This window comes from Vipera berus (assembly GCF_964194415.1).
Source record: "Vipera berus genome assembly, chromosome: 2".
In the NCBI taxonomy this organism is placed as follows: domain Eukaryota; kingdom Metazoa; phylum Chordata; class Lepidosauria; order Squamata; family Viperidae; genus Vipera; species Vipera berus.
The window spans coordinates 8,018,135-8,043,728 of NC_138203.1; the positions used below are offsets into that span (position 1 = coordinate 8,018,135).

Below are 25,594 nucleotides of genomic sequence, written 5' to 3' on the forward strand. Positions count from 1 at the left end.
CTCGGGGATGAGGGGCAGCGGGTACGCACCGTGATGGCATTGAGTTTCCGGTAGTCACAGCAAAGCCGTAACTCGCCCGACTTCTTTTTGACGAAGAGCACGGGCGCAGACACAGGCGAGGACGAGGGCCGGATGAAACCACGAGCCAAATTCTTTGTCAGGAAGTCCCGCAACGCAGCCAACTCGGGCTCCGACATGGAGTACAAACGCCCCACTGGGAGAGGCGCATCAGGGACTAGATCAATGGAACAGTCATAGGGCCTGTGCGGGGGTAATTGGTCCGCCTCTGACTCACTGAACACATCAGCAAAGTCGGACAGTTCGGGAGGCAAAGAAACCCCTGAGGAACCCTCCACCTGGCCGGCACAGATATGGCGGGTGTGGTCCATGCACTGCAAACTTGGGAAGGTGACCAAGTTCTGAGACCAATAGATCTGTGGATCATGCGCCCGGAGCCACGCCAGTCCCAAGACCACGGGGAAGTGCAGATCCGAAGTGACGTAAAACTGAATGGCCTCCACATGGGTACTGATGGCCATACACACGGGTTGCGTGGCGGCCGTAATAGGCCCGGACAGGAGCACTCGACCATCGATGGTCTCCACAAGCATGGGCGGATCCACTGGACACTGGGGAACAGCCCATTTGGCCACAAAGGCCGAATCCATAAAGTTAGTGGTAGCCCCAGAGTCAATTAAGGCATGGACCGGAATCCCCTCTGGCTTGCCAGGAAGGATCAGTCGTGCCTCCAGAATCAAATGCCGTGGAGGTTCACAGGCACCGTCGGAACGGCATCGCTCGGCGTGGTCGTTGTGGGTCGCCCGATCTTTCACACCGTCTAGATCGGGCTCGGGCCGTTTCCCGATAGCAAAGCAGGGGACTTTCTCGGGGCAAGCTTGGTCACTGACGCCCGCTGACGCTTCTTCGGGCAAGAAGCAGCCAAATGTCCAGGGTCCCCACAGTAAAAACACAACCCCTCCGATCGTCGTCTGTCCATTTCCGTCACCGATAGACGGGACCTGGCGGCACCCAGCTCCATTGGCTCCTCCCTCTGGACTGGGGGCTCACGCACAACAGGGGCGGCAGGGGTCTGTGGGATGGCACGGCGACTCTTACGCTGCTGCAGCCGGGCATCGATCCGCAGACAAAGATGGATCAGCCCATTCAGGTCTGAGGGAATGTCCACGCGGGCCAGCTCATCCAACATCTCCTCTGACAAGCCATCCTGAAAGGCATCCACGAGCGCAGCCTCATTCCAGGCGGAATCCTGGCTAAGCAGCCGGAAATCGCTGATATAGGCCTGTAGAGGGCGCTGACCCTGCCTCAAAGCTTTCAGGCGTCGGGTGGCAGTCTGCGCCTTAATCGGGTCCTCGTACATGAGGCGCATATGGTCACAAAACCCCCCAAAGTTATCCAACAAAGGGCTAGGCTGTGCCAACAGAGGCGTGCCCCAACGAGCTGCATCTCCCGACAGAAGGCTCAACACGAATCCCACCTTATCTCGGTCAGTGGGGAAATCAGCTGCTCTCACGCTGATAAAAAGCTGGCATTGTCCCAGGAAGGCAGGAAACAGTTCTGGATTGCCAGCAAATTTATCCGGCATAGCTAACCGACATTTCCTCCTGGGTGGGGGTGCAGCATGTACCTGAGCTTGCAGTTGTGCCACCTGAGCTGCCAGCAAAGTGAGTTGCTGGGTGAGCTGGGCATTCTCGGCAAGAAGCTGCTCCATCGTAGTAATAAGGGGTGGGTGGCTGAAAGCAAACTGTTCTGAACCAGCCCTCTTCTAGCAAACCCCTATTCAAAAAGAAGAGACTGGAGAGCGTCCAAGACTAAAAGGCTTCTGCCAAGATTTAATTACGCAGTTAACAAAAACACTAGAGCTTGTCTTCTCAAGCGGAAAAGTTGCTTTCAGCAACCAGCCCCTCCCCAAACACTCCTTTTATAGAGAGCTCAGGGCGTGGTCTCCCTGTGCCTCCTCCCGAGGAGACCCGCAGCCTTTTTCTGCTTAGTCCTGCTCGACTGCCTCCTGCGTCGGGCGTCCTTGAACAGGGCCAGCTGTGGGTCATCATCCTCCGCACTATCGGGCTCACGCAGCTGAGAGGAGGTCCCCGGCTGGGAGCTCTGCCAAGCCTCCACGCCATCATCAACCGGTTCGTCTCCCACACGGTCCTCCTCCCCCTCATCTGAGTCATCCGACACCTCTGAGCCGGCTGCCGAAACCACAGGCTGACCCTGAGTCACAACAGGCACGTAGCTGCACACTTTTCCCTCTTGACAAGCGGCCCGTGGAACTCACTGGGGTTGAGCTGGTGCCGGCACAGGGAATTGCTGGGGAATACCAATTCAGTCTCGGAAGCCTTAATAAAGACTCCTTTGCACCCGTGGGGTGTGCGTGAGTGGGACGGCACAGGATCTTTCAGAGTACTAACAATATTTACGATGCGGCTAGATTACAGCCTTCAAGACCTCTTAGTCCCGAATGTTAACCGTGCAGGAAACAAAAATGTGAAGCTGCAAAGAGAAGATCACTGTTGTGATTCAGGGTCAGCCTGTGGGTTCGGCAGTTGGGTCGGACGATTCAGAGGAGGAGGAGGGGGGTGTTGGAGAGCCTCCAGAGAACAACCCGGAGGCTTCGCAGAGCCCTCAGCCAGGCCCCTCCCACCTGGTCACGACGCAGTCCCAGCTGTGTGAGCCTGACAGCGTGGATGAAGATGACCCACAGCTGGCCCTGTTCAAGGACGCCCGACGCAGGAGGCAGTCTATCAGGAGTAAACAGAGGAAGGCAATGGGGCACCTCGGAAGGAGGCAGAGAGAAGCCACGCCCTGAACTGTTTAAAAGGGGAATGTGTGGGAGGGCTGGTTTGCTGAAGGCAACCGTTTGAATAGCTCCTGTTTCATGGTTCGTGTTTGCTCTCTTTGCTCTGTTTGCTCTGTTTGATGTTTTTATGTTAATAAATTTGGCAGGCTTAGTTCCAGCCTCTTGCCTTCTTGTAAAAGGGGTTGTCCCTGCCTTTTCTGCAGGGCCGGTAGCAGGCTGGTACAGAACAATCACTGCAGGGACGTGGAACGTCACAAGCACAAACAGGAAAGTTCCCACACACTGAAAGAGGAAGCGAGTCCATGGCAGATTGGCCTCTTAAGCGTTGGCAAATTGAGATGGGACTGGAATCGGACCCTTTCATTCAGCAAAGCTAACTGCCTAGGATGTGAGAAACTATGGCGAAGTTGTGTTGTGTTCATACAAGTCGTCGGAGACTTAGAGCAGTTCGTTTAGTGACGGTACGAAGTTACAAGCGCACTGAAAAAGGGGACTGATGGCCGTTTTTCACAGTTACGGCCTTTCCAGTGTCCCCATGATCGTGCGATCAAAATTCAGACGCTTGGAAACTGACTCATATTGATGACGATTGCACCGCCCCAGGGTCATGTGATCCCCTGTTGTGACCTTCTGATGAACAAAGTCAATGGGGAAGCCAGATTCACTTAACAGCTGGGTTACTTACTTAACAACTGCAGTGATTCACTTGACCACTGGGGCAAGCAAGGTCATAAAATGGGGCCAAACTCACCGAAGAACTGTTTTGCTAGCAATGGAAATTCTGGGTTCAGTTGTGGTCACAAAGTGAGGACCACCTGTTATACGAATTCAATATTCTAACACTTTCACCCAACTCTCAGTACACTTCGGATGGACAAAGGCTTTGCTTTTTTAAAAAAAAAATAGTTTGGATAGAAAAAGAAGTGAGATCAGCAGCAGCCAGGGTGAAAGCTATCAACTGCCAACTCCTACATCCAGCCTCTTCCCACCGTCCACAGGACTGCCAGCTTGTTCAGCTCAACAGCTCGCCATACAAAAGAAACCTGGTCTTCAGAAATGTTGCCTTTAAAAATTTTGAAGTGAAAGTGTGGGAGGCGGGAATAAAGGAGGGAAGGAAGGAAGGAAGGAGTAAGTTCAATTGTTATTGGAATTTTAAAGAGCTCATAGACAGGAAGGAAGGAAGGAAGGAAGGAAGGGAGGGAGGGAGGGAGGAAGGAAGGAAGGAAGGAAGGAAGGAAGGAAGGAAGGAAGGAAGAAAGGAGTAAGTTCAATTGTTATTGGAATTTTAAAGAGCTCATAGACAGGAAGGAAGGAAGGAAGGAAGGAAGGAAGGAAGGAAGGAAGGAAGGAAGGAAGGAAGGAAGGAAGGAAGGAAGGAAGGAAGTTTAATTGTTATTGGAATTTTAAAGAGTTCACAGATATGAAGGGAGGGAGGGAGGAAGGAAGGAAGGAGTAAGTTCAATTGTTATTGGAATTTTAAAGAGTTCATAGACAGGAAGGAAGGAAGGAAGGAAGGAAGGAAGGAAGGAAGGAAGGAAGGAAGGAAGGAAGGAAGGAAGGAAGGAAGGAAGGAAGGAAGGACCCATCGAGACACTTGACCAATCCCACGATCTGCCATTCCTCACCAGATTCAAGCCCTCCACAACTTCTGCAAGAGTCGGGGTCGGCTGCAGAAGAACACGGGGTAGCATCTCCCCTAAGGCGAATCTGATGGAGGACAATTAAGCAAGAGCCGGGAGGGAGCAGCCCATACAGTGTTTTCCTAACGCGAGGAATTTTTGCTGTTGCTGTTGCTGTAGTTATTCCATTCTTTCTACTTTTGACAAATCTCTCCGGCGCAGCAAAACAACATCCCGGGCACAGGTGGGTGGCCGTTTCAAGCTCCTATGAGCCCAACAGCACCCGCTGGCAGCCACCTCGGAATTGCTTCTGAACGCCAGCGCGCAGAGAATGTTTGTGCCCAAGCTATAAATCAGGGCAGTTATTTCTTCCTAGCGGGCTTTTTTTAAAAAATTCCACGGTCAGTTCCCCACTCCCACCCACCCCGTTTTACGCACGCACACAAAAAGGATATCTTCCCTCTCTTTGACGATGAGCTCGTTCTGATCCTCCAGTTGTCTGATCTTCTTCTCAAACGCTTCCTGCTCGGCTTTCAGCCGCTCCTCCGTCACCTCTTTTTCCTCGCTCACTCTGGGAAAGATAAAAAAGGAACACAAGGGCGCGCACACGCACACAGTCAGAGAAATACCAGGCACCAACAGAACACCACGGATTTTGATCAGGACTAGCCCGAAGCCCCCCATGACCTCCCACATTTTCACGAATCCTGCCGCTTCTACTTGTCATGAACAGAAAGGGCCAATCAAGGGGTTGGTTGGATTGTGTTGCTGCTGCCATGTGTGATTTTTTTTATGTTGTGGATATTTAATGTTGTAAGCTGCCCCAGACACTTGTGAGTGAGTTGGGGAGGGAGGGGTGGGGCGTCGTGTAAATTTGTTTAATAAATAAAAGATACCGATAGAAGATCATAAGTGTAGCTCGGGGTTGAATTGTGTGGGCTCCTGGGTGCTTTCGGAGCGTTGCCGTTTCCTTTGCAGACGTTTCCACAGCTGGCTTTTGTGGCTAAGCTGGAACTAGAATTCCCCCTCTCCTGGTGACTGGCCCACCCAGCTGGCTTTCATGCCTACGACAGGGCTAGAACTCAATCTCCTGGTAATTGGTCGAAAGTCACCCGGCTGACTTTCAAGTGTAAGGCAGGACTAGAACTCACAATCTTCTGGTGACTGGCCCAAAGTCAGTCGGCTTGTATGCCTAAAGTGGAACTAGAACTCACCGTCTCCTGGTGATTGACCCAAAGACACCCAGCTGGCTTTTGTGCCTAAGGCAGGACTAGAACTCACAAGTCTCCTGGTGATTGGCTGAAAGTGACTCAGTTGTTTTTCATGCCTTTTCAAGGTGGGACTAGAACTCCCAGTCTCCTGGTGATTGGCTGAAAGTGACCCAGTCGGCTCCCCAAACTGGCACCTTCCATATTGATAGCAAGCTGCGTGATGACTGCTGGAACTACAACTCCCAGAATTTCCAGGCGCCAGGGATTCTGATCCTAAGACATCGAGATGGTACTGGGAAGTGGAAAGTAGTTTAAGAGTCTCCTCTGGCAAAGCTCACGCTAGCATTTTTTGCTAGTAGATATGTTTGCCGCCTGACATTTTTAATAAAAATAACAATAAAGGTGGGATAAACTTTTTTTTTTAACCGCCACAGAGCTTAGAGCAACATCTGAGGCCCAGTCCAAACAAGGCTGTTGGGATGTCGAGGTCAAATTAGCTGTATTCACTCCCATCCCTAAACTTGGAGAGGTTGGCCTTCGTAAGTTGTGTAAATCCAGCTACTGTGGCACGTAAATAGTGGTGCTTTAGGCTACTCAGCAATGCATGAGTGACAGACAGATGGTTTGGTCTAGTAGTTACGGCATCAGGTCAAAAATCGGAAGACGGTAAATGAAATATTGGAAGACTGCTATCATGTCCCCCCCGGTCCTTCTTTTCTTTAAACTGGACCTACCCAATTCCAGCAACCATTTTTTATATGTTTCAGCCTCCAGTCCCTTGATCATCTTTGTTGCTCTTCTCTACACTCTTTCTAGAGCTTCAACATCTTTTTTACACCATGGTGACCAAAACTGGATGCAGTATTCCAAGTGTGGCCTTACCAAGGCCTTGTAAAGTGGTATTAACCCTTCACATGATCTGGATTCTCTCCCTCTGTTAATGCAGCCTAGCACTGATGGCGAGTTCTACTCTCGCCTTAGGCAGGAAATCCAGCTTGCGATTCTCAGCCAATCGCCGGGAGACCGTGAATTCTAGTCCCGCCTTAAGCATGAAAGCCGGCTGGGTGACTTTGGGCCAACCACCGAGAGACTGCGAGTTCTAATCCCGCCTTAAGGCATGAAAGCCGGATGGGTCACCTTGGGCCAATCAATCTCTCTCAGCACAACTCACCTCCCGGGGTTGTTGTTGTTGTGAGGAAAATAAAAAGGAAGGAGTATTAGGTAGATTCGCCACTTTTGAGTTATTAAAAATAATAAAGGCGGGATAGAAATAGTAAGCAAGCAAATAAGTTTGCAGCAGGGGAGACCTTTTAAGTCAGCTTTCTGTGATGTCTCGGAGACAATGAGGTAAACACCCTTTCAATAAAAGAGACATTCTTCCACTTCACAAAACCACAAGAAGTGGGAAGGAAATTCTCAGCCCTTCCACATTATCACACCCAGTTTATCCTCACCTTGCAAGCTCCTTAATTAAGTTTGCGATGCGCCTTTTGTCTTCGGGGCATAAATCCTTTAAAGAAGCACTTTTCATTTCTCCCTTGTCGGGCTCCTAAAATTTAAAATCAACATTGACAAAAAAAGAACTTATTAAGGTGGAAAGAATTTACAATAAATGTATCTCAAGCACGAAGGGCTGCAGATTCGGCTGAAGATTCAGCCGAAGATTCAGCCGTACTTCCAACAGACAAGTGGGGGGGGGGAAGAAAGAAAAAAAAAGACACACATTTTTACAAACAACTACGGGGATCATTTCCCGAATGTTGCTCTGGAAGAAAGTCACCTCTTGGCATTTGCTTCCACAAGGACTGGAAGGAGGAAAAAGAGGTTTGGGCAGGGGGTGCAATCCTATTTTTAACCTTTGGGGATTTAGCATCTGTGGCTAATACTTTTTTTTTTTTTTTTTTGGCCAGAAGCAGCAATTGCTTCTGAAGATCTGAAGCTATCACAAGGCTTTTTGAAACGCAAAATCACAGCTGAAAAAAAGGGGTAAAAAAAAAAGAATTAAAAAATGAACGATTCAAACTCCCCAGATGACTTCTAAACAAGCTCTCTCCTATGCAGCATTTGATTGCAGGGTGAAAACTCGGGCGATTGACAAGTCGCGTTTCGTCCCGTCATTCTAGCTGCAAATTCCAAAACACGCTAAACTTCATTTGCAACGTCCCATTCTGCTCCTGGGATGAGTCTTTAGGCCTCAGACGGCCCACTAAATTGCTAGAGCATCAAAAAGCCGGAGTACCAATGATGTCATTGTCCCTTTTTTCCCCCTTAATTTTTCCTAAAAGGTTTATTTGCACTCTTGCGCCGCCAGAGGGCGCTGCGCTGTCCAGCTAATTTCCGCTTGCTCCACCAACTATAAGACTTTTAACAGTTCTTAGAAACCAGATAGGTGTGTTGGAATGCAGGTAAGTCCTCGACTTACCACAACGGAGCCCGTCGTCGTCGTCGCGGGTAAACAAAGCAGTCGTGAAACGAGTCACGCCCCACTTTATGACCTTTTCCCCCCCCGACCCCGCCAGTTCTTAAAAGTGGATTACCTGCTCTTTCTAGCACGCCAAAAACTCGGCTGGTGTCAGGATCTCCACCGTGGGCCTGGCGCCTTATTTTTTATTTTTTTATTTTAATTCCATTTATATCCCGCCCTTCTCCGAAGACTCAGGGCGGCTTACAAGCTTAGCAGTAGCCTTCATTCTATGTATATGCCTGCTTATTAGGGCTTTCACACACACACCCCCCAAGCGGCATTATTACAAAGTCAGCTTAATTGCCCCCAACAATCTGGGTCCTCATTTTACCTACCTCGGAAGGATGGGAGGCTGAGTCAACCTTGAGCCTGGTGGGACTCGAACCTGCACTAATTGCAGGCAGCTGGTGTTACTTCAGGAGGCATTAGCCCACTGCTCCACCAAGGCTCTTGCTGGCATCCTGCTCTCAAAGGGGAAACGAGGGGGGGGGAAAGGCCTTTGGGGCAAACCACACCTGTGTTATCTCATGGTGGGAAATAGGGAGGGGGGGGCTGACATGCGAAGAAAAAAACCAGAGCATTTTGTACCGGTTATAACGCCCGGGCGTCTTTCAGGTTGCTTGCCCCGAATCTGAAATTCCAGCAGCCTAAACAACCCAGAGTTTCCCACAACGCTGCGGCAATCCTGGACTGGGTGGCAACAGACCAGGACATTGGGGGAGGTGGGGGGTGGGATGGGGAACGGTGGGCTTGGGTCTTTGTATCGCTGAGTGGGAACTTCAGTTTCCTCCTCGCCTTCCTGCCAGCGGCAACCTTAGTAAAAGTCCTTTTCACTCAAATCAGTTGGAGTTGGCTTCCCTTGTTCTGGGGCAGGTCTGACAGCTGGAGTATAAAAGTTTTTAAAAAAATTCGAGGGGAGGTCCTGTTTTTCATGGTTTCATATATCCATAGGGGCTTGATAAGTCATCCTGAGTTATATTGCGCAAGAGGGGTGACCGTATCAATCTTATAAATCAACAAACTAACACATCTGCCTAAAATCCTGCCAGCCTTTTCTTATCTGGCAAGTCCTGCTGTAAATAGTAGAACGACACCGTATGTTTTAGCCTCCAAGCCCCTAATCATTCATGTTGCTCTTCTCTGCACTCTTTCTAAGAGTCTCAACATCTTTTTTTTACATCGTGGTGACGAAAACTAGATGCAGGATTCCAAGTGTGGCCTTACCAAGGCCTTGTAAAGTGGTGTTAGGACTTCGTGTGATCTTGATTGTATCCCTCCGTTAATGCAGCCTAGGACTGCGTTGGCTTTGGGATAGGGAACTAGGCAGGGAGCACGCCACAGCTGTCCATTTAGATTTTGGAAGAAGTGTTACAAATAATAACAACACCCTAACATCTTGCTTGAGATAGGCAGATATAGAAGATAGATAGATAGACAGACAGACAGACAGACAGATAGATAGGCAGGCAGGCAGGCAGGCAGGCAGGCAGGCAGATGATAGATAGATAGATAGATAGATAGATAGATAGATAGATAGATAGATAGATAGATAGGCAGGCAGGCAGGCAGGCAGGCAGATGATAGATAGATAGATAGATAGATAGATAGATAGATAGATAGATAGATAGATAGATAGATAGGCAGGCAGGCAGGCAGGCAGGCAGGCAGGCAGGCAGGCAGATGATAGATAGATAGATAGATAGATAGATAGATAGATAGATAGATAGATAGGCAGGCAGATGATGATGATGATGATGATGATGATGATGATGATGATGATGATGATGATAGATAGATAGATCGATAGAGATAGATAGATAGATAGATAGATAGATAGATAGATAGATAGATAGATAGATAGATAGATAGATAGATAGATAGAGACAGACAGAGACAGACAAACAAACAAACAAACAAACAAACTAATCAATGGAACTTCCAACTCAGATAAACCATCAAGCTGTAAACAACAGCCTAATCAAGGAACCGCCAAAAACACTCCCACAAACATTGATGGGGCAAGCCACTTGTATATAAACAGAGAAAACCCCACCTCCTTCTAGCACTGGTGACATTACCTAGTTGGGTCATGAAATGTCTGCAAGAAAACTGCCAAGCTCAGAGAGCATCAAGGACCTCACACTTCAACCCAGAGCTACATATATTTTCTTCTACTGCTTTCTCTCTTATCATTCTCTTTATCAGTATCTATCAATGTTTATCTCTATCGATCTAAACTAATACTAGACCAACAATCAAGCAGTAAACAGCCCTAATCCAGGAACCACCCAGAAAAAAGGCACTGAGAGGGCGAGCCACTTATATACAGATAGCAAACCCCCTTCTCCCTTCGAACACTGATGATGTTACCTAGTTGGGTCATGAAACGTCCCAACCGTGAAAACAACGAAGCTCAGAGAGCACCAAGGACTCCAATAAGTGGTTTTTGTTTAAAAAGGCAGGATTAAGTTTCTAAAAGACTGGCACTGGTACACTGTGTTTCTCAACCTCAGTCATTTTCATGGGTGAACTTCAGTTGCAAGAATACACTAGCCAGCATGCCGGCTGGGGAATTCTGGGAGCTGGAAGTCCAGCCGTCTTAAAGATTTAGATGCTGCTATAAATTATGCAAAGCTAACAAGGCACGTCCATCTTCTCCGAGAAGCTATCAATTTCTGGCCAGTGGCACAATTTAAGAATGGATTGCACAAGAAAAATGAGGTTCCTATATCTTCTCCAGCGTAGCTGTTTCTTGAACACCACGACTGGGAGATGTGGTTTAGACCAGGAGATCTTCAAACTTGGCCCTTTTATGACTTGTGGACTTCAACACCCAGAATTCCTCAGCCAGCCATGCTGAGGGGAAAGGGAGAGGTTTCCAAGCTGGTTCAGGAATTCTGGGAGTTGAAGTCCACAAGTCATAAAAGGGCCAAGCTTGAAGATCTCCTGGGTTAGACAATATTCAGAAATCGCATCTTTCTGGCTTGTTACTATTTCTTTCCAAGATTTCAAAAGGGAACAAACGTTAGTATTTCAAGCCGGCTTTGGCATACATAAAGTAAAGGTAAAGGTTCCCCCGCACATGCGTGCTAGTTGTTTCCAACTATAGGGGCCAATGCTCATCTCCATTTCAAAGCCGAAGAGCCAGCGCTTGTCCGAGGACGTCTCCGTGGTCATGTGGCCGGCATGACTAGACGCCAAAGGCGCACGGAACGCTGTTACCTTCCCACCGGAGTGGTCCCTATTTTTATACTTGCATTTTTTAATGTGCTTTCGAACTGCTAGGTTGGCAGAAGCTGGGACAAGTAACAAACAGGCGCTCACTCTGTTATACGGCACTCGGGATTCGACCCGCCAAACTGCTGATCTTCTGATCGACAAGGTCAGCGTCCTAACCCACTGAGCCACCGCGTCCCCCTTGGAATACATACCAGGGATCATCTTGCACACGGTGAAGATTCGGGCCACCCCATGGGGGCCACGGAGAATTTCATTTTCTTCATTTTTTTTAAATTTACAACAGCCTTTTCACTGAAACTGCTTCAAGTTAAGAGCTCTGGAGTTTTTTACCCACTAAAATTCTCTCTCTCTCTCTTTTTTTTTTTTTTTTCAGAAGACAAGCCGCATTCAAAGGCTTCCAGCTCACTGTTTGGGGTACCCGTGCCGTGACCCTTTTTGCCCTGGTGAAATTCCAAGAATTTCGACGCACAACTGCCACAGCCAAACGATCACGTCAGGGCTTCTGCTTTGGGGATTTGAGTTCCAGGTGCACTTCAGCCAAGCAGATGCTTCTCAAGCACCAACAAACCCGCAATTAGAACTCGGGAACCGTTGGGTTCCATAACGCAACACTCGCCACACCTGACTGCAGAAAAACACCGTCTGCCGGAAAAGAGAAGCAACACAACCCCGCTGAGATTTCCTTGGCCCCAGGCCTCTTGGCATTTTGCAAATCCCTGAAGCAGCCGTTTGGAGGTTGGCTGAGCCTGTGGGGTTTAGGTTTGCGTGAATGGGCTCAGGGCTGTCCTAGGCCAGGGCTTTTCAACCTTTTCACCCATTGTACCACTTTTAGGATATGGCAACATCCGAGTACCACCAGTCGCCTAGCAAGGTGTCAAAAACACGATGACCAAAAAAAAATGACCCTGGGACACTGTGACTGTCATAAATATGAATCAGTTGCCAGGCATCTGAATGTAAATCACAAGACCCTGGAGATGCTGCAACATTCCAGCTGATCGGCGCTTCTTCTGGGCTCAGCAAAAGCGCCAGGATCAGTGCCGAGCTCCAGCTGGAGCCTGGCGCTGATCCTGGGGCTTCCGCTGAGCCCTGACAGCCCTGCAGCTCCAGCCGTCTCTCGCTCAGGCTTGTGCGGGGCTGCCACACAATTTCCCTTCCATCGCTACCACTTTTCTAGGGTGGTCGTGTACCACCTGCCAGGTGCCAATGTACCACAGGTGGTACCCGTATCACTGGTTGAAAAGCCCTGTCCTAGGCAGCCGTTCGGGTTAATATTGCGTTGCTGCTACTGTTGTCACCATTACTGGTTGCTTTTTTTTTTTTGGTGCTTTGGGCGGTTCTAAGCACCAGCCAGAGTCACAATTGTGAGATGGGCAGCCGTATAAATTGATATATAAGCAAATAAATACCGACAGAAGAAGAGCACCTGCAGCTCGGGGTTGAACTGTGATGCTCTCTGAGCTTGGTGGTTTTCTTGCAGATGTTTTATGACTGGATAACTAGTGAATGAATATACCAACAGAAGAGAATCTTTGTAGCTCAGGGATGAATGGAGGGAGGGGTCCTTGGTGGTCTCTAAGCTTGGCTGCTCACTTTATTACCCAATTAGATAGCATCATCAGTGCTAGAAGAGACTTGGGGTTGCCAGGACGAGGAGGAGGAGGACTGTGGGATCCTTGGCGCTCTCTGATCTTGCTTGTTTCCTTGCAGACTTTTTATGAGCCAACTAGGGAACATCATCAGTCGGGTCATGAAATATCTGGAGGAGGAGGAGGAGGAGGAGGAGGAGGAGGAGGAGGAGGAGCTCTCTGAGCTTGACTGTTTTCTTGCAGACATTTCACGACCTAACTAGGTAATGTTGTCAGTGCTAGCAAGGAGTGGGGACAGCGCCAGTCGCTTGTACAGAAAGTCACTCTAGAGGTGGCTGTCAGATTAAGACCAAACCCTGCCTTGTCCACATGCATCTTGCTCTCTTCCTCCCCATCTTTTGATTACAAAAGTATTATTGTTAACTTGTCGTTTATTGTTTTCGTATTTACTGGCTTTTAATGTTTGCTAAGCCATCCAGAGTCCCCTCTGGCCAAGACTAACAAAATACAATCAAAGCAAGCCAAGGAAGCAGCCATCTCTGTGAACGGCACTTGCCAGGCGCACACAGGGAGGAGGAGGAGGAGGAGGAGGAGGAGGAGGAGGAGGAGGAGGAGGAGGAGGAGGAGACAAGAGACCTCATTTAGGGAGCCCGGGGTTTCCGGAGGAAGCACCTGCACAAAGTTCAGTCCAGAGATGGCTTACTTGCTGCCGACACATTAGCAGGATAGGCAGTCCTCAACTTATGACCACAATTGAGCCCAAGGTTTCGGCTGCTAAGCAAGACATTCACTAGTACATTTTTGCCCCACTGTACAACCTTTCTTGCTTGCTTGCTCCTGGGGAGGAAAGCCATGGAAAACCTAGACAGCACACTAAAAAGCAGAGACATCACCCTGCCAACAAAAGTGCGTATAGTCAAGGCTATGGTCTTCCAAGTTGCAATGTATGGCTGTGAAAGCTGGACCATAAGAAAGGCTGAGCGCCAAAGAATTGAGACCTTTGAACTGTGGTGCTGGAGAAGACTCCTGCGAGTCCCTTGGGCTGCAAGGCGATCAAACCGGTCAGTCCTAGAGGAGATCAACCCTGACTGCTCTTTAGAAGGCCAGATCCTGAAGCTGAAACTCAAATACTTTGGCCACCTAATGAGAAGGAAGGACTCACCGGAGAAGAGCCTAATGCTGGGAAAGGTTGAGGGCAAGAGAAGAAGGGGACGACAGAGAAGGAGGTGGCTGGATGGAGTCACTGAAGCAGTAGGCGTGAGCTTAAATGGACTCCAGCAAATGGTAGAGGACAGGAAGGCCTGGAGGAACGTTGTCCATGGGGTCGCGATGGGTCGGACACGACTTCGCAACTAACAACACCACAACCTTTCTTGTCACGGTTGTTAGGTGAATCAGTCACACGGCTGTTAAGGGAATCTGGCTTCCCCATTGACTCTGCTTGTCAGCAGGTCGCAAAAGGGGATCACGTGACCCTGGGACACTGCAACCCTCGTAAACGTGAGCCGGGGGCCAAGCGTCTGAAATTTTGATCACGTGGCCGCGGAGCTGCTGCCATGGTCGTTAAGTGTGAAAAAACGGTCGAAAGTCACTTTTTTTCAGTGCCGTCATTAAACGAAAGGTTGTAAGTCGAGGACTAGCCTGTACTTATTATAAAAACCTAGCGAGCCCCCTGGCTGGCACTTTGCAACGGGGTCGGCTCAGAACAAACAAAGAGAACCAAACCAGGATCTAAGTTGGTTCTCTCCTTGATTAGTTTCCATCCAATTGTTTCTTGTCCTACCTACAGGTGCTTTTTGATTGACACCCCCCCACACTTCTTCGTGGCAGCCCCTCAAGATACTGGAAGGCTGCTATCACATCACTCCTAGCCCCTCTCTTCATTAAACTAGACATGTACAATTCCTGCAACTGTTCTTCATGTGTTTTAGCCTCCAATCCTCTGATCAACTTTGTTGCTCTTCTCTGCACGCTTTCCAGAGTCTCGACATCTGTTTTATATCGTGACGAGCGAAATTGGATGCAATATTGCAAGTGTGGTCTTACCAAGGCATGATAAAGGGAGTACAGACACCTATAGGATCGGGGTCAGTCTAACAGCTGGGGGAATGGTCTTCCAAAAAGGGGGACGCTCTTCCTGCCCCCACTCCAATGGCACTCCAGAACAGACAGGACTCAAAGCACGCTTTGTCCTGGCAGATCTAAAGGCCATAAAGGTCTGCGTGTAACAGAATAACAAACTTGGAAGGCACCCTTGAGGTCTTCTAGTCCAACTCCCCGCTCAAGCAGAAAACCCTATCCCAGGAGTAGACAACCTTGGCTCTTTTATGACTCGTGGACTTCAACTCCCAGAATTCCTGAGCCAGCATGGCTCAGCTTGGAAACCTTTCCCTTTCCCCTCAGCGTGGCTGGCTCAGGAATTCTGGGAGTTGACGTCCATATGTCTAAGGCAAGGGTAGGCAACCTTGGCTCTTTTATGACTCTTGGACTTCAACTCCCAGAATTCCTGAGCCAGCCACGCTGAGGGGAAAGGGAGAGGTTTTCAAGCTGAGCCATGCTGGCTCAGGAATTCTGGGAGTTGAAGTCCACGAGTCATAAAAGAGCCAAGGTTGCCTAAAGGTAAAGGTAAAGGTTCCCCCGCACATGCGTGCTAGTCGTTTCCGACTCTAGGGGCCGGTGCTCATCTCCGTTTCAAAGCCAAAGAGCCAGCGTTTGTCCGAGGACGACTCCGTGGTCATGTGTCCGGCATGACTAGACGCCAAAGGCGCACGGAACGCTGTTACCTTTCCACCGGAGTGGTCCCTATTTTTCTACTTGCATTTTTACGTGCTTTCGAACTGCTAGGTTGGCAGAAGCTGGGACGAGTAACAGGCGCTTACTCTGCTACGCGGCACTCGGGATTCGACCTGCCAAACTGCCGACCTTCTGATCGACAAGCTCAGCATCCTAACCCACTGAGCCACCGCGTCCCTACCCCTATCCCTGCCCTATCCCATTTCAGACAATCTCTTCTCAAAAACCTCCAGTGATGGAGCACCCACAACTTCTGGAGGCAAGTCGTTGAGAAGTGGAGCCACAGGTGATCCTTCAAACAGGCCAGCCAACTCCCACGAATGTTGAGTGGCTAGCTGCACAAGCCCACCACGTGGGCAAACGTGACCCACGGTGTCCTGCTTGCTGCTGCTGCTGCTGCTGCTCTAACAGGAAAAGCCCAACCCACCTGCTGCCCAGCTTCTTCTCCAATCCTTTTCAGGACCTCCATTGGGGCAGGATTCGAATCCACAGCTGCTCTGGCCTTCGTTGTGGTCTTCTGCCCTTTCCGCAGTTGCCTGGCTCTCAAATTCCTCTCGTCAGAAACTCCTGCGGATTGAACGAAGAAGACCAGGAGGTTTTCCAGTTGTTCTTAAGAGGCATCTCCCTCAACTTTTCCAGTGAAAAGGAGGAACTACAAAAACAATAAAATGTTCCACCGGAAATCTCATATATCTCATCTCATCCATCCATCCATCCATCCATCTCTCTCTCTCTTTTATTTTCCGTTTGTTTTTCCTACTTCTTTTTCTTTTTTTTCTCTTTCTCATTTTGTTTCTCTCTCATTTTGCTTTTGCCCAGGTTCGCCTGGTCCGCCAGTTGCGACCCTACCTGGACCGAGACGCCCTACGCACAGTTACTCATGCGCTCGTGACCTCCCGTTTAGACTACTGCAACGCTCTCTACATGGGGCTGCCCTCGAGGACCACTCGGAGGCTTCAACTGGTGCAAAATGCAGCCGCGCGAGTTGTGATGGGAGTTTCCCGTTACTCCCATGTAACACCTCTGCTCCGCGAGCTGCATTGGCTTCCGGTTGCCCTCCGGGTGAGATTCAAGGTGCTGGTGATGACCTATAAAGCCCTACATGGCTTGGGTCCGGGATATCTGAGGGAACACCTGCTGCCGGCATCAAGTTCCCTTCGTCCTGTGCGCTCCCACAGGGAGGGTCTTCTCAGGGTGCCGCCGGTAAAAGATTGCCGGCGGGTAACGCCCAGGGGGAGGGCCTTCTCTGTGGGTGCGCCTGCCCTCTGGAACCAGCTGCCTGCGGAGCTTAGGACTGCCCCCGACCTTCGATCATTCCGCCGAGACCTGAAGACCTGGCTCTTCGAGCTTTCCGGCTCAGGCTGAGTTTTAATTGGGGTTTTAACTGGGGTTTTACATGTTGCAGGGACTTAGTCTAATCTTTTTAAATGGGTCTTAATTTTTGTATCGATGTTTTTATATACCCTGTAAACCGCCCTGAGTCCTCCGGGAAAGGGCGGTATGTAAATTTAATAAAATTCAAATTCAAATAATTCATTTTCCATTTCTCTCCCTTTTTCCTACTTCTGTCATTTTCCGTTTTTCTCTCTTTTGCTTTCCGTTTCTCTCTCTCTCTCGCTTGCTTCTATTTCCTGTTTCGTTCTTTCTCATTTTCTGTTTGTTTTTCCTATTTCTATTTTCCATTTTTCTTTCTCTTTTGCTTTGCCTGCTTCTCTCTGTTTCACTGTTTTTCCTACTTCTCTCTCATTTTCCCTTTTTTCTCTCTCTCTCTCTCTTTCTCTTTCTCTTTCTCTCACTCACACACACAACCACACAAACCAATTTATCGCACATTTAGGCTTTTCAAGAGGCCTGACACCTGCCTTCAAGATTCCCGTCAAGGCAAGACTGTAACATTTATTTGTTAAGATTTATTGGCTTGTGATTGTTATCACACCTGGCGCTGTTCAATACTTCTCTTCATAAAGGTAAGTGCGATTAATTTATGGACCAAGCTCACATACTTTTTAATTATTCACCTCGGAGCTGTTTAATCAACGTCACAGTGTTACGTGCTAATGCTGGGTTCAGCTACTATCTTTCCCTCCGACTTTTAAAATTGGAAATCATCTGGAATCTTTCCAAGCAAGCCACATACCAGGAGAAGGAAGGGGTGGGGTGGGGTGAGGTGGGATCAGATGGACTGGAATTGACTGGGATGGACAAGACAGGGATGGGATGGATGAACTGGGATGGAGAGGATAGGGATGGATGAACTGCAATTGACTGCGATGGACAGGACAGGGATGGGATGGATGGACAAGACAGGGATGGGATGAATTGAGATGACACAGATGGGATGGGACAGATGAACTGGCATTGACTGGGATGGACAGGACAGGGATGGGATGAATTGAGATGGACACAGATGGGATGGGACAGATGAACTGGCATTGACTGGGATGGACAGGACAGGGATGGGATGAATTGAGATGGACACAGATGGGATGGGACAGATGAACTGGAATTGACTGGGATGGACAAGACAGGGATGGGATGAATTGAGATGGACACAGATGGGATGGGACAGATGAACTGGAATTGACTGGGATGGACAAGACAGGGATGGGATGAACTGGGATGGACAGGGATGGGATGGGACAGATGAACTGGCATTGACTGGAGTGGACAGGACAGGGATGGGATGAATTGAGATGGACACAGATGGGATGGGACAGATAAACTGGAATTGACTGGGATGGACAGGACAGGGATGGGATGAATTGAGATGGACACAGATGGGATGGGACAGATGAACTGGAATTGACTGGGATGGACAAGACAGGGATGGGATGAACTGGGATGGACAGGGATGGGACGGGACAGATGAACTGGAATTGACTGGGATGGACAGGACAGGGATGGGATGAATTGAGATGGACACAGATGGGATGGGACAGATGAACTGGCATTGACTGGGGTGGACAGGACAGGGATGGGATGAAGTGGGATGTGACGGGATGAACTGGAATTGACTGGGGTGGACAGGACAAGGATGGGATGGATGGACGGACTGGCCTGGACAGGGATGGGATGAATTGAGATGGACACAGATGGGACAGGACAGATGAACTGGCACTGACTGGGATGGACAAGACAGGGATGGGATGAACTGGGATGGACAGAGATGGGATGGGACGGATAAACTGGAATTGACTGGGATGGGAAGGGCAGGGATGGGATGGGAACGGGACTGACAGGACAGGAGACAACAAAGATGGAGGGAGAAGGGAGGAGAAAAGAAAGAGAGGGAGGAGAGAAGGCAGGGGAGGAAAGATCTGAAGGGCCCTTGGGGGGGTGGGAAGCAGAGCATAGGATGGCTCAAGGGGCGCACAAGGACTTAGAGGTCCAGGGCAGGCAGGCCTGGGCCTGTGTTAGGCCTCCCAGGACTTCCCCCACCCATGAGGCATTCCATGCTCCGCTTAATGACATCAGGGACCGCAGGAGACGGTAAACAAAGCACTCTTGCCTAACAATTGTCACCACTTGCAACCAAAATGGGCGTGCCGCTTGAGGTCCTAAGTCGAGAACGATAAAGTGAGTGCACGCCAGTTGGATTTGGACCAGATTCCCAGCCGACCCCTGTCCGAACCTGTGCAGTAGCCATTCGCGCAACATACCTGGGACATACACGGGTTGCCGGTCTTCGTCTGAAACTGTGCTATCATTCAAGGAAAGCAAGGACAACCTGTGTTCTACTCCACACTTTTAGAATCTGAAGATTTAAAAGGCAGGCCAGGGAAAGCTTCCTTCCAACCCTAAGGTCAACCAATCGTAAGCAGACATTCCTTGCTGCGGACTCTTTCAAAGAGTCAAACCTGAATTAAACCGTTGTCTGTTATTTCAGGCTGGGCTGCTTTGCTTCCCTCTCTGGGCTCTGCTTATAAAAAAGATTCTCCACTTCAGAGAGACACAAAGATGTACAGAAAAGAATATTTGCAGTTTCAGGGTTGAACTGTGGGGCCCTTGGGGCTCTCTGAACTTGGGTGTTTCCTTAGAGACGTTTCATTACCAAACTAGGTAACATCATCAGTGCCAGAAGGGAAGAGGCACCCCCAGGGTCAGTGGGAGCGTTCTTTCCAATGGAAGTGTGCCGCTCAGACAAATCAGCCATCGACAGGCACATAGAGAGAAGCAACGCCTGCATAGCATTCAAAACAGGCAATCAAAAATACTGGGATATGCAGAAATGGAGAGGTTAACATTGAAAATTAAAGAAAAAGAAGGAACGGAATACTATATGACATGGGATTTATTTTACCAATGGTTACTTGACAAAAACAAGAGGCTAGAAAGTGGGAAATGTGAGGTTGTGTGGGTTGTGTAAACAAGACTTATCATGGATTAGTAAATAACTAGATTGCTATATAACTAATGCCTATGTGGGTCATACTATTTTTAATATTTTGACTGCTGTTTCTTAGTAAATTGTACTGTGTCGATACGATTATTACGGATGTGATGTTTATTATATCTTAATACTTGCGTACCTAGACAACACACTGTTCAATACAGAAAGGGAATTTTTAAAATAATAATAAAAAATAAATTTAAAAAAAGCTTAAAAAAGGAAACATAACACACACACACCCGCCAGCAATCAACATCCAGATAAGCAGATTAATACTGCACTAGATTAACAATCAAGCAGTAAACAATGCCCCAATCAAGGAACTAACGACTCAGACAATCGAACAATAAATCACCGGAAAATTTCCAGGAGACAGTGAGTTCTGCCTAAGCTGGCGAGGTGACTTTGGGCCCATCACCAGGAGACAGTGAGTTCTAGTCCCGCGTTGGTCATGAAAGCCAACTGGGTGACCTTGGGCCAGTCCCTCTCTCTCTCTCTCTCAGCCCAACCCACCTCACAGGATTGTTGCTGTTGTGGGGAAAATGGAGTTATTTGTAAAAGTAAACAATAACTGTTGTGCATGCATACATATAAATTCTCCCAACTATTTGAGAGTGCATTTTCAGAGAAAACAGTTTCAGTCCCATCTTAGTGCTCTCATTCAACTCCAACAACAACAACAATAATAAAGTTGGAAGGGACCTTGGAGGTCATCTAGTCCAACCCCCTGCTCAGGCAGGAAACCCTATACCATTTCAGACCAATGGCTGCCCAGTCTCTTCTTCAAAACTTCCAGTGTTGGAGCATTCACCGCTTCTGGAGGCAGGTGGTTCCACTGGTTAATTGTTCTAACTGTCTAGAAGTTTCTCCTTAGTTCTAGGTTGCTTCTCTCCTTGACTAGTTTCCATCCGTTGCTTCTTGTCCTGCCTTCAGGCGCTTTGGACTCCCTCTTCTTTGGGGCAGCCCCTGAGATATTGGAAGACTGCTATCATGTTACCCCTCGCTCTTCCCTTCATTAGACTAGACATATGAACTTCCAAGAACAAACCTGGTTACCTTGCATAGCTAGCTGACTTAGCCTCCATTCGTGAACTCTTGACAGAATAAGACCAGTCAAAAAAATCTTCTGAAAAGGCAGGAAAAGCAGGCTGGGCTTTAGACTTCAGTTTCAGAAACTTTGTTTCAAAAGCTTGTTCAGTCAAAAATTCCCCTACTTCTCATCCACTTCTCCTTTCTGCGTAAACACCAAACAATACCTGTGTGCAAACAGTACGCTGCGCACTGGGCCGGTGTGACCATGGCAACACAGGTGACTTAAGAAAGAGGACACTTCAAACCGTGTTTCCCGCGCACACCTTCAATCCAGCCCTAAAAGTCTGCAAGGACATCAAGTCAAGAGTTTCCTTCAACTTAAACCCAACTTCTAGTAATTTCCAAGGCTCAGCTGTGCAGCTATTGTGGCCGACACACACACACACACACACACACACACACACACACACAAAGGGTTTGCCGCTGTCTTCAACAAGGGTTTTTTCCCCCAACTTTCTGGAATTTGATCTGAGTACAGACAGCGCTCCACTGGCAACAGTTTGCTAAGCAACCGTTTGAAGTTACAAGAGGATTGAAAAAAAGCGACGTCTGACCCATTTTCCCACTGACCACCGTGGCAGCATCCCCACGGTCACAGGATCAAAGTTTGGAACACTTGGCAAACTGGCCTGCACTTACCACGGTTGTAGTGCCTCGGGGTTCACGTGATTCCCCTTTGGCGACCTCCTGACAAGCAAAGCCAATGGAGGAAGCCGGATTCACTTAACAACCCGTGTCACTAATTTAACAACTGCAAGATTTCATTTCAACAAATGTGGCAAGAAAAGCCGTCAGACGGGGCAAAACCCACTTAGCAACAGAAATGTTGGGTTCCAATTGTGGTCGTAAATCAAGAACTAACTGTACTAATTCGAGACCTGCACAGATTTGGAAATAAGTCCTTCTAGGTCAGGGGTGGCGAACCTACGGCACGCGTGCCAGAGGTGGCACTCAGAGAGCCCTCTTTGTGGGCACGCGTGTCACGTCTCGGAGATGGCAACCGTCCCTCTTCAACCAGCCGCCTGAGGTCCCAAGTGGCCGGAAGCATCCTGGCACGGCTGTTTTTGTTTTTTTTTAATCCCATTTATATCCTGCCCTTCTCCGAAGACTCAGTGTTCTGAACCAGCCTGCTACCGGCCTTGCAATAAGGCAAACCCCTGTTCAAACAGTAGAGACTGGAGAGCGTCTGAGGCTGAAAAGCGTCTGCCAAGATTTATTACTCAAACAACAGAACAAGAAACAAAAACACTGGAACTTGAATCCTCAAACGGAAGGGTCGCTTTCAGCAACCAGCCCTTCCCCAAACACTCCTTTTATTTAGAGTTCAGGGCGTGGCCTCCCTGTGCCTCCTCCCGAGAAGTCCCACAGCCTTTCTCTGTTTGTTCCTGCTCGACTGCCTCCTGCGTCGGGCGTCCTTGAACAGGGCCAGCTGTGGGTCATCATCCTCCGCACTATCGGGCTCACGCAGCTGAGAAGAGGGCCCCGGCTGAGGGCTCTGCGAAGCCTCCAAGCCATCATCAGCCAGTTCGTCTTCCACACCCTCCTCCTCCCCCTCATCTGAGTCATCCGAGACATCTGAGCCGGCTGCCGGACCCACAGGCTGACCCTGAGTCACAACACTCAGGGCGGCTTACAATTTAAGCACAAATCAATGTGCTTAGCAGTAGCCTTCATTCTATGTATATGCCTGCTTATTAGGGCTTTCACACACACCCCCAGCGGCATTATTACAAAGTCAGTTTATTGCCCCCAACAATCTGGGTCCTCATTTTACCTACCTCGGAAGGATGGAAGGCTGAGTCAACCTTGAGCCTGGTGGGACTCGAACCTGCACTAATTGCAGGCAGCTGGTGATACTTAAGGAGGCATTAGCCCACTGTGCCACCAAGGCTCCCTCCCTCCACCCCCGGTCCCATCCCTCCTGGCCTCGCCTGCTCTCCTTTTCCTGGGCACGACCCATTGCATCACCTCCTCAGCTTTCAGCCAGCTGCCCAGCTCAGAGGCGGCTTCTCTGAACTGCTGGCAGCGGACAGTGGAGCCCCAGAGCGTGCTGGTCGAGGAGCCGGCAGGCTGTGGCTGCTGACGGGCACCGTCAGCCCCCATGCGCTCGCTGGCCTCTGTGTGCCGGGGCCGATGGTGTCAGGCAGCAGCTGCCCCTGCCTTGCCCCGTGGCAATGGCACCCTTGCCCTGCCTCGCCTCGCTTCACCCCGCAGGATGAGCCTTCTGCCCACCGCCCCACCTGCCAGAGACCCCCCCCTGGATCTCCCCCAATCCTGCCTGGTCCCCACAGGCATCCCTCCCCACGAGCAACATCGAGGTGACCACACCCACTTTGGCCACACCCACCCAGTCTGCCATGACCACCACAGCCACGCCCAGCCAGTGGACCACGTCCCACCTGGCACCCGGCAATAAACAAGTGGGTCTTGGGTTGCAGTTTGGCTCACTCAAAGTCTCTAAAAGGTTCGCCGTGACTGTTCTAGGTGCTCCTACTGGAAAGGGGGAGGGTGGGAGGTGTCGTTCTTTTCTGGACTTTGTAGTCCAGCCTACAACTCCAGCAACTCTTTAGGTTTCTTATCGAAGTACTAACTTTCCTGGATCTTTTTCAAATCAGCCACTTTAGTCCTCAGCACGTTCATCCTCTCGCATCCGCTGCTGATTACTACAGAGTGGCATTCACTTAAAAAGGGAAAGGCAAAGGTTCCCCCGCACATGCGTGCTAGTCGTTTCCGACTCTAGCGGGCCGGTGCTCATCTCCGTTTCAAAGCCGAAGAGCCAGCACTTGTCCGAGGACGTCTCCGTGGTCATGTGGCCGGCATGACTAGACGCCAAAGGCGCACGGAACGCTGTTACCTTCCCACCGTGGTGGTCCCTATTTTTCTACTTGCATTTTTACGTGCTTTCGAACTGCTAGGTTGGCAGAAGCTGGGACGAGTAACAGGCGCTCACTCTGCTACGCGGCACTCGGGATTCGACCCGCCAAACTGCCGACCTTCTGATCGACAAGCTCAGCATCCTAACCCACTGAGCCACCACGTCCCTTGGCATTCACTTAGTGGCATTCAAAGTTACCAAGGACACTCCTGGGAGTACCTGTGTTTCTCCGAAAATAAGACCCAACTGGAAAATAAGCCCTAGCAGGATTTTTTTCAGGACGCTCATAAGCCTTACTCCACAAATAAGCACCAGTTAAGGTTGTCAGCCAAATGGATGCATTTAGTACTGTATTTCCCCAAAAATCAGACCTAACCGGAAAATAAGCCCTAATGCGTCTTTTGGAGCAAAAATTAATATAAGATCCGGTCTTGTTTTTGAGGAAACACGGGTACTTACAACTGGATTTGAAGTTTTGATGGTCAGAGCCCCCACGATCCCATGATCACATGCCGGGGCCTTGGCAACCAGGCCTGGCCCTTTGCAGCATCCCGCAGTCACACTGCTGTGTTTTACAACAGTTTTGTCAAAAGCTGGTATTGACTTCCAATTTTCAGCAAAACCAGCCCATATTGAACCACTGGTTCTCTTAACAACTGTAGCATTTGCTGAACAACAGCTGCGAAAGGGACATAACACTGAGTCAGTCACGTGGGTGACCCGATTTCTGACTGTCTCCGTTACAGTTATAACTTGAGGACGAGCTGTATACAGGTAGCATGTCGACTTAAACCCACAACGGAGCTGCAAATTTTCCACTGCGAAACAAGACAGTGCTGAAGTGAATTTTGCCTCATTTTACGTCTCTCCAGTCAGTTTGTGCGCTTAGACAAGGATTTCCGAAAAACTAAAATCGGTTTTCAGATAACAGGCGTATTGTAACAGCCCGTGAGTACAGACGAAAGATGAGTAGACTTTTAGTGAGTAATGCTCACATAAAACACTCAGAAGCAGGTGGGAATTTTTCTCATTTCTGTCATCTGAGGTCTTTATTTTTTTAAGCTATATTTAACCCGCTTTGGGGTTTGTGTTACCAAATTCGTGTGCCTCAAAATAACAAGAAACCGTACCCACACTAAGTTTCAGGAATTGGCCTCAATTGTGCAGTCCTACTGGGGGTGGGATGCCATCAAATCAAAGAAGACTTTTTACATATAATTTCTTTATACAGCTAGTCCTTGACTTACAACCACAATGGAGCCCAAAGCTTATGTTAAGTGAAGCATTTGTTAAATGAGTTTTGCTCCATTTTCTGGCCACAGTTGTTAAAATCACTGTAGTTGATTAGTTAGTAACCCTGTTGTTAAGTGAATCTGGCTTCCCCATTGACTTTGCCTATCACAGGGGTAGGCAACCTCGGCTCTTTTATGACTCATGGACTTCAACTCCCAGAATTCCTGAGTCAGCATAGCTGACAGGAATTCTGGGAGTTGAAGTCCATGA

The 25,594-nt window shown here is 49.1% G+C and overlaps 1 protein-coding gene across 1 annotated transcript in view; it reads right to left on the bottom strand.

The window, feature by feature from the left end:
* KIAA1328 overlaps nt 1-25,594 on the bottom strand; it is a 237,882-nt gene that overhangs the window by 210,175 nt on the left and 2,113 nt on the right. Inside the window, exons 2-5 of the mRNA XM_081319270.1 lie at nt 19,394-19,429; nt 16,162-16,301; nt 7,103-7,197; nt 4,893-5,008 (exon numbers count right to left, since the gene is read on the bottom strand). Of these exons, the coding sequence (XP_081175396.1) occupies nt 4,893-5,008; nt 7,103-7,197; nt 16,162-16,203 (253 nt within the window). The 5' untranslated portion in view covers nt 16,204-16,301; nt 19,394-19,429. The remainder of the gene's footprint in view (nt 1-4,892; nt 5,009-7,102; nt 7,198-16,161; nt 16,302-19,393; nt 19,430-25,594) is intronic.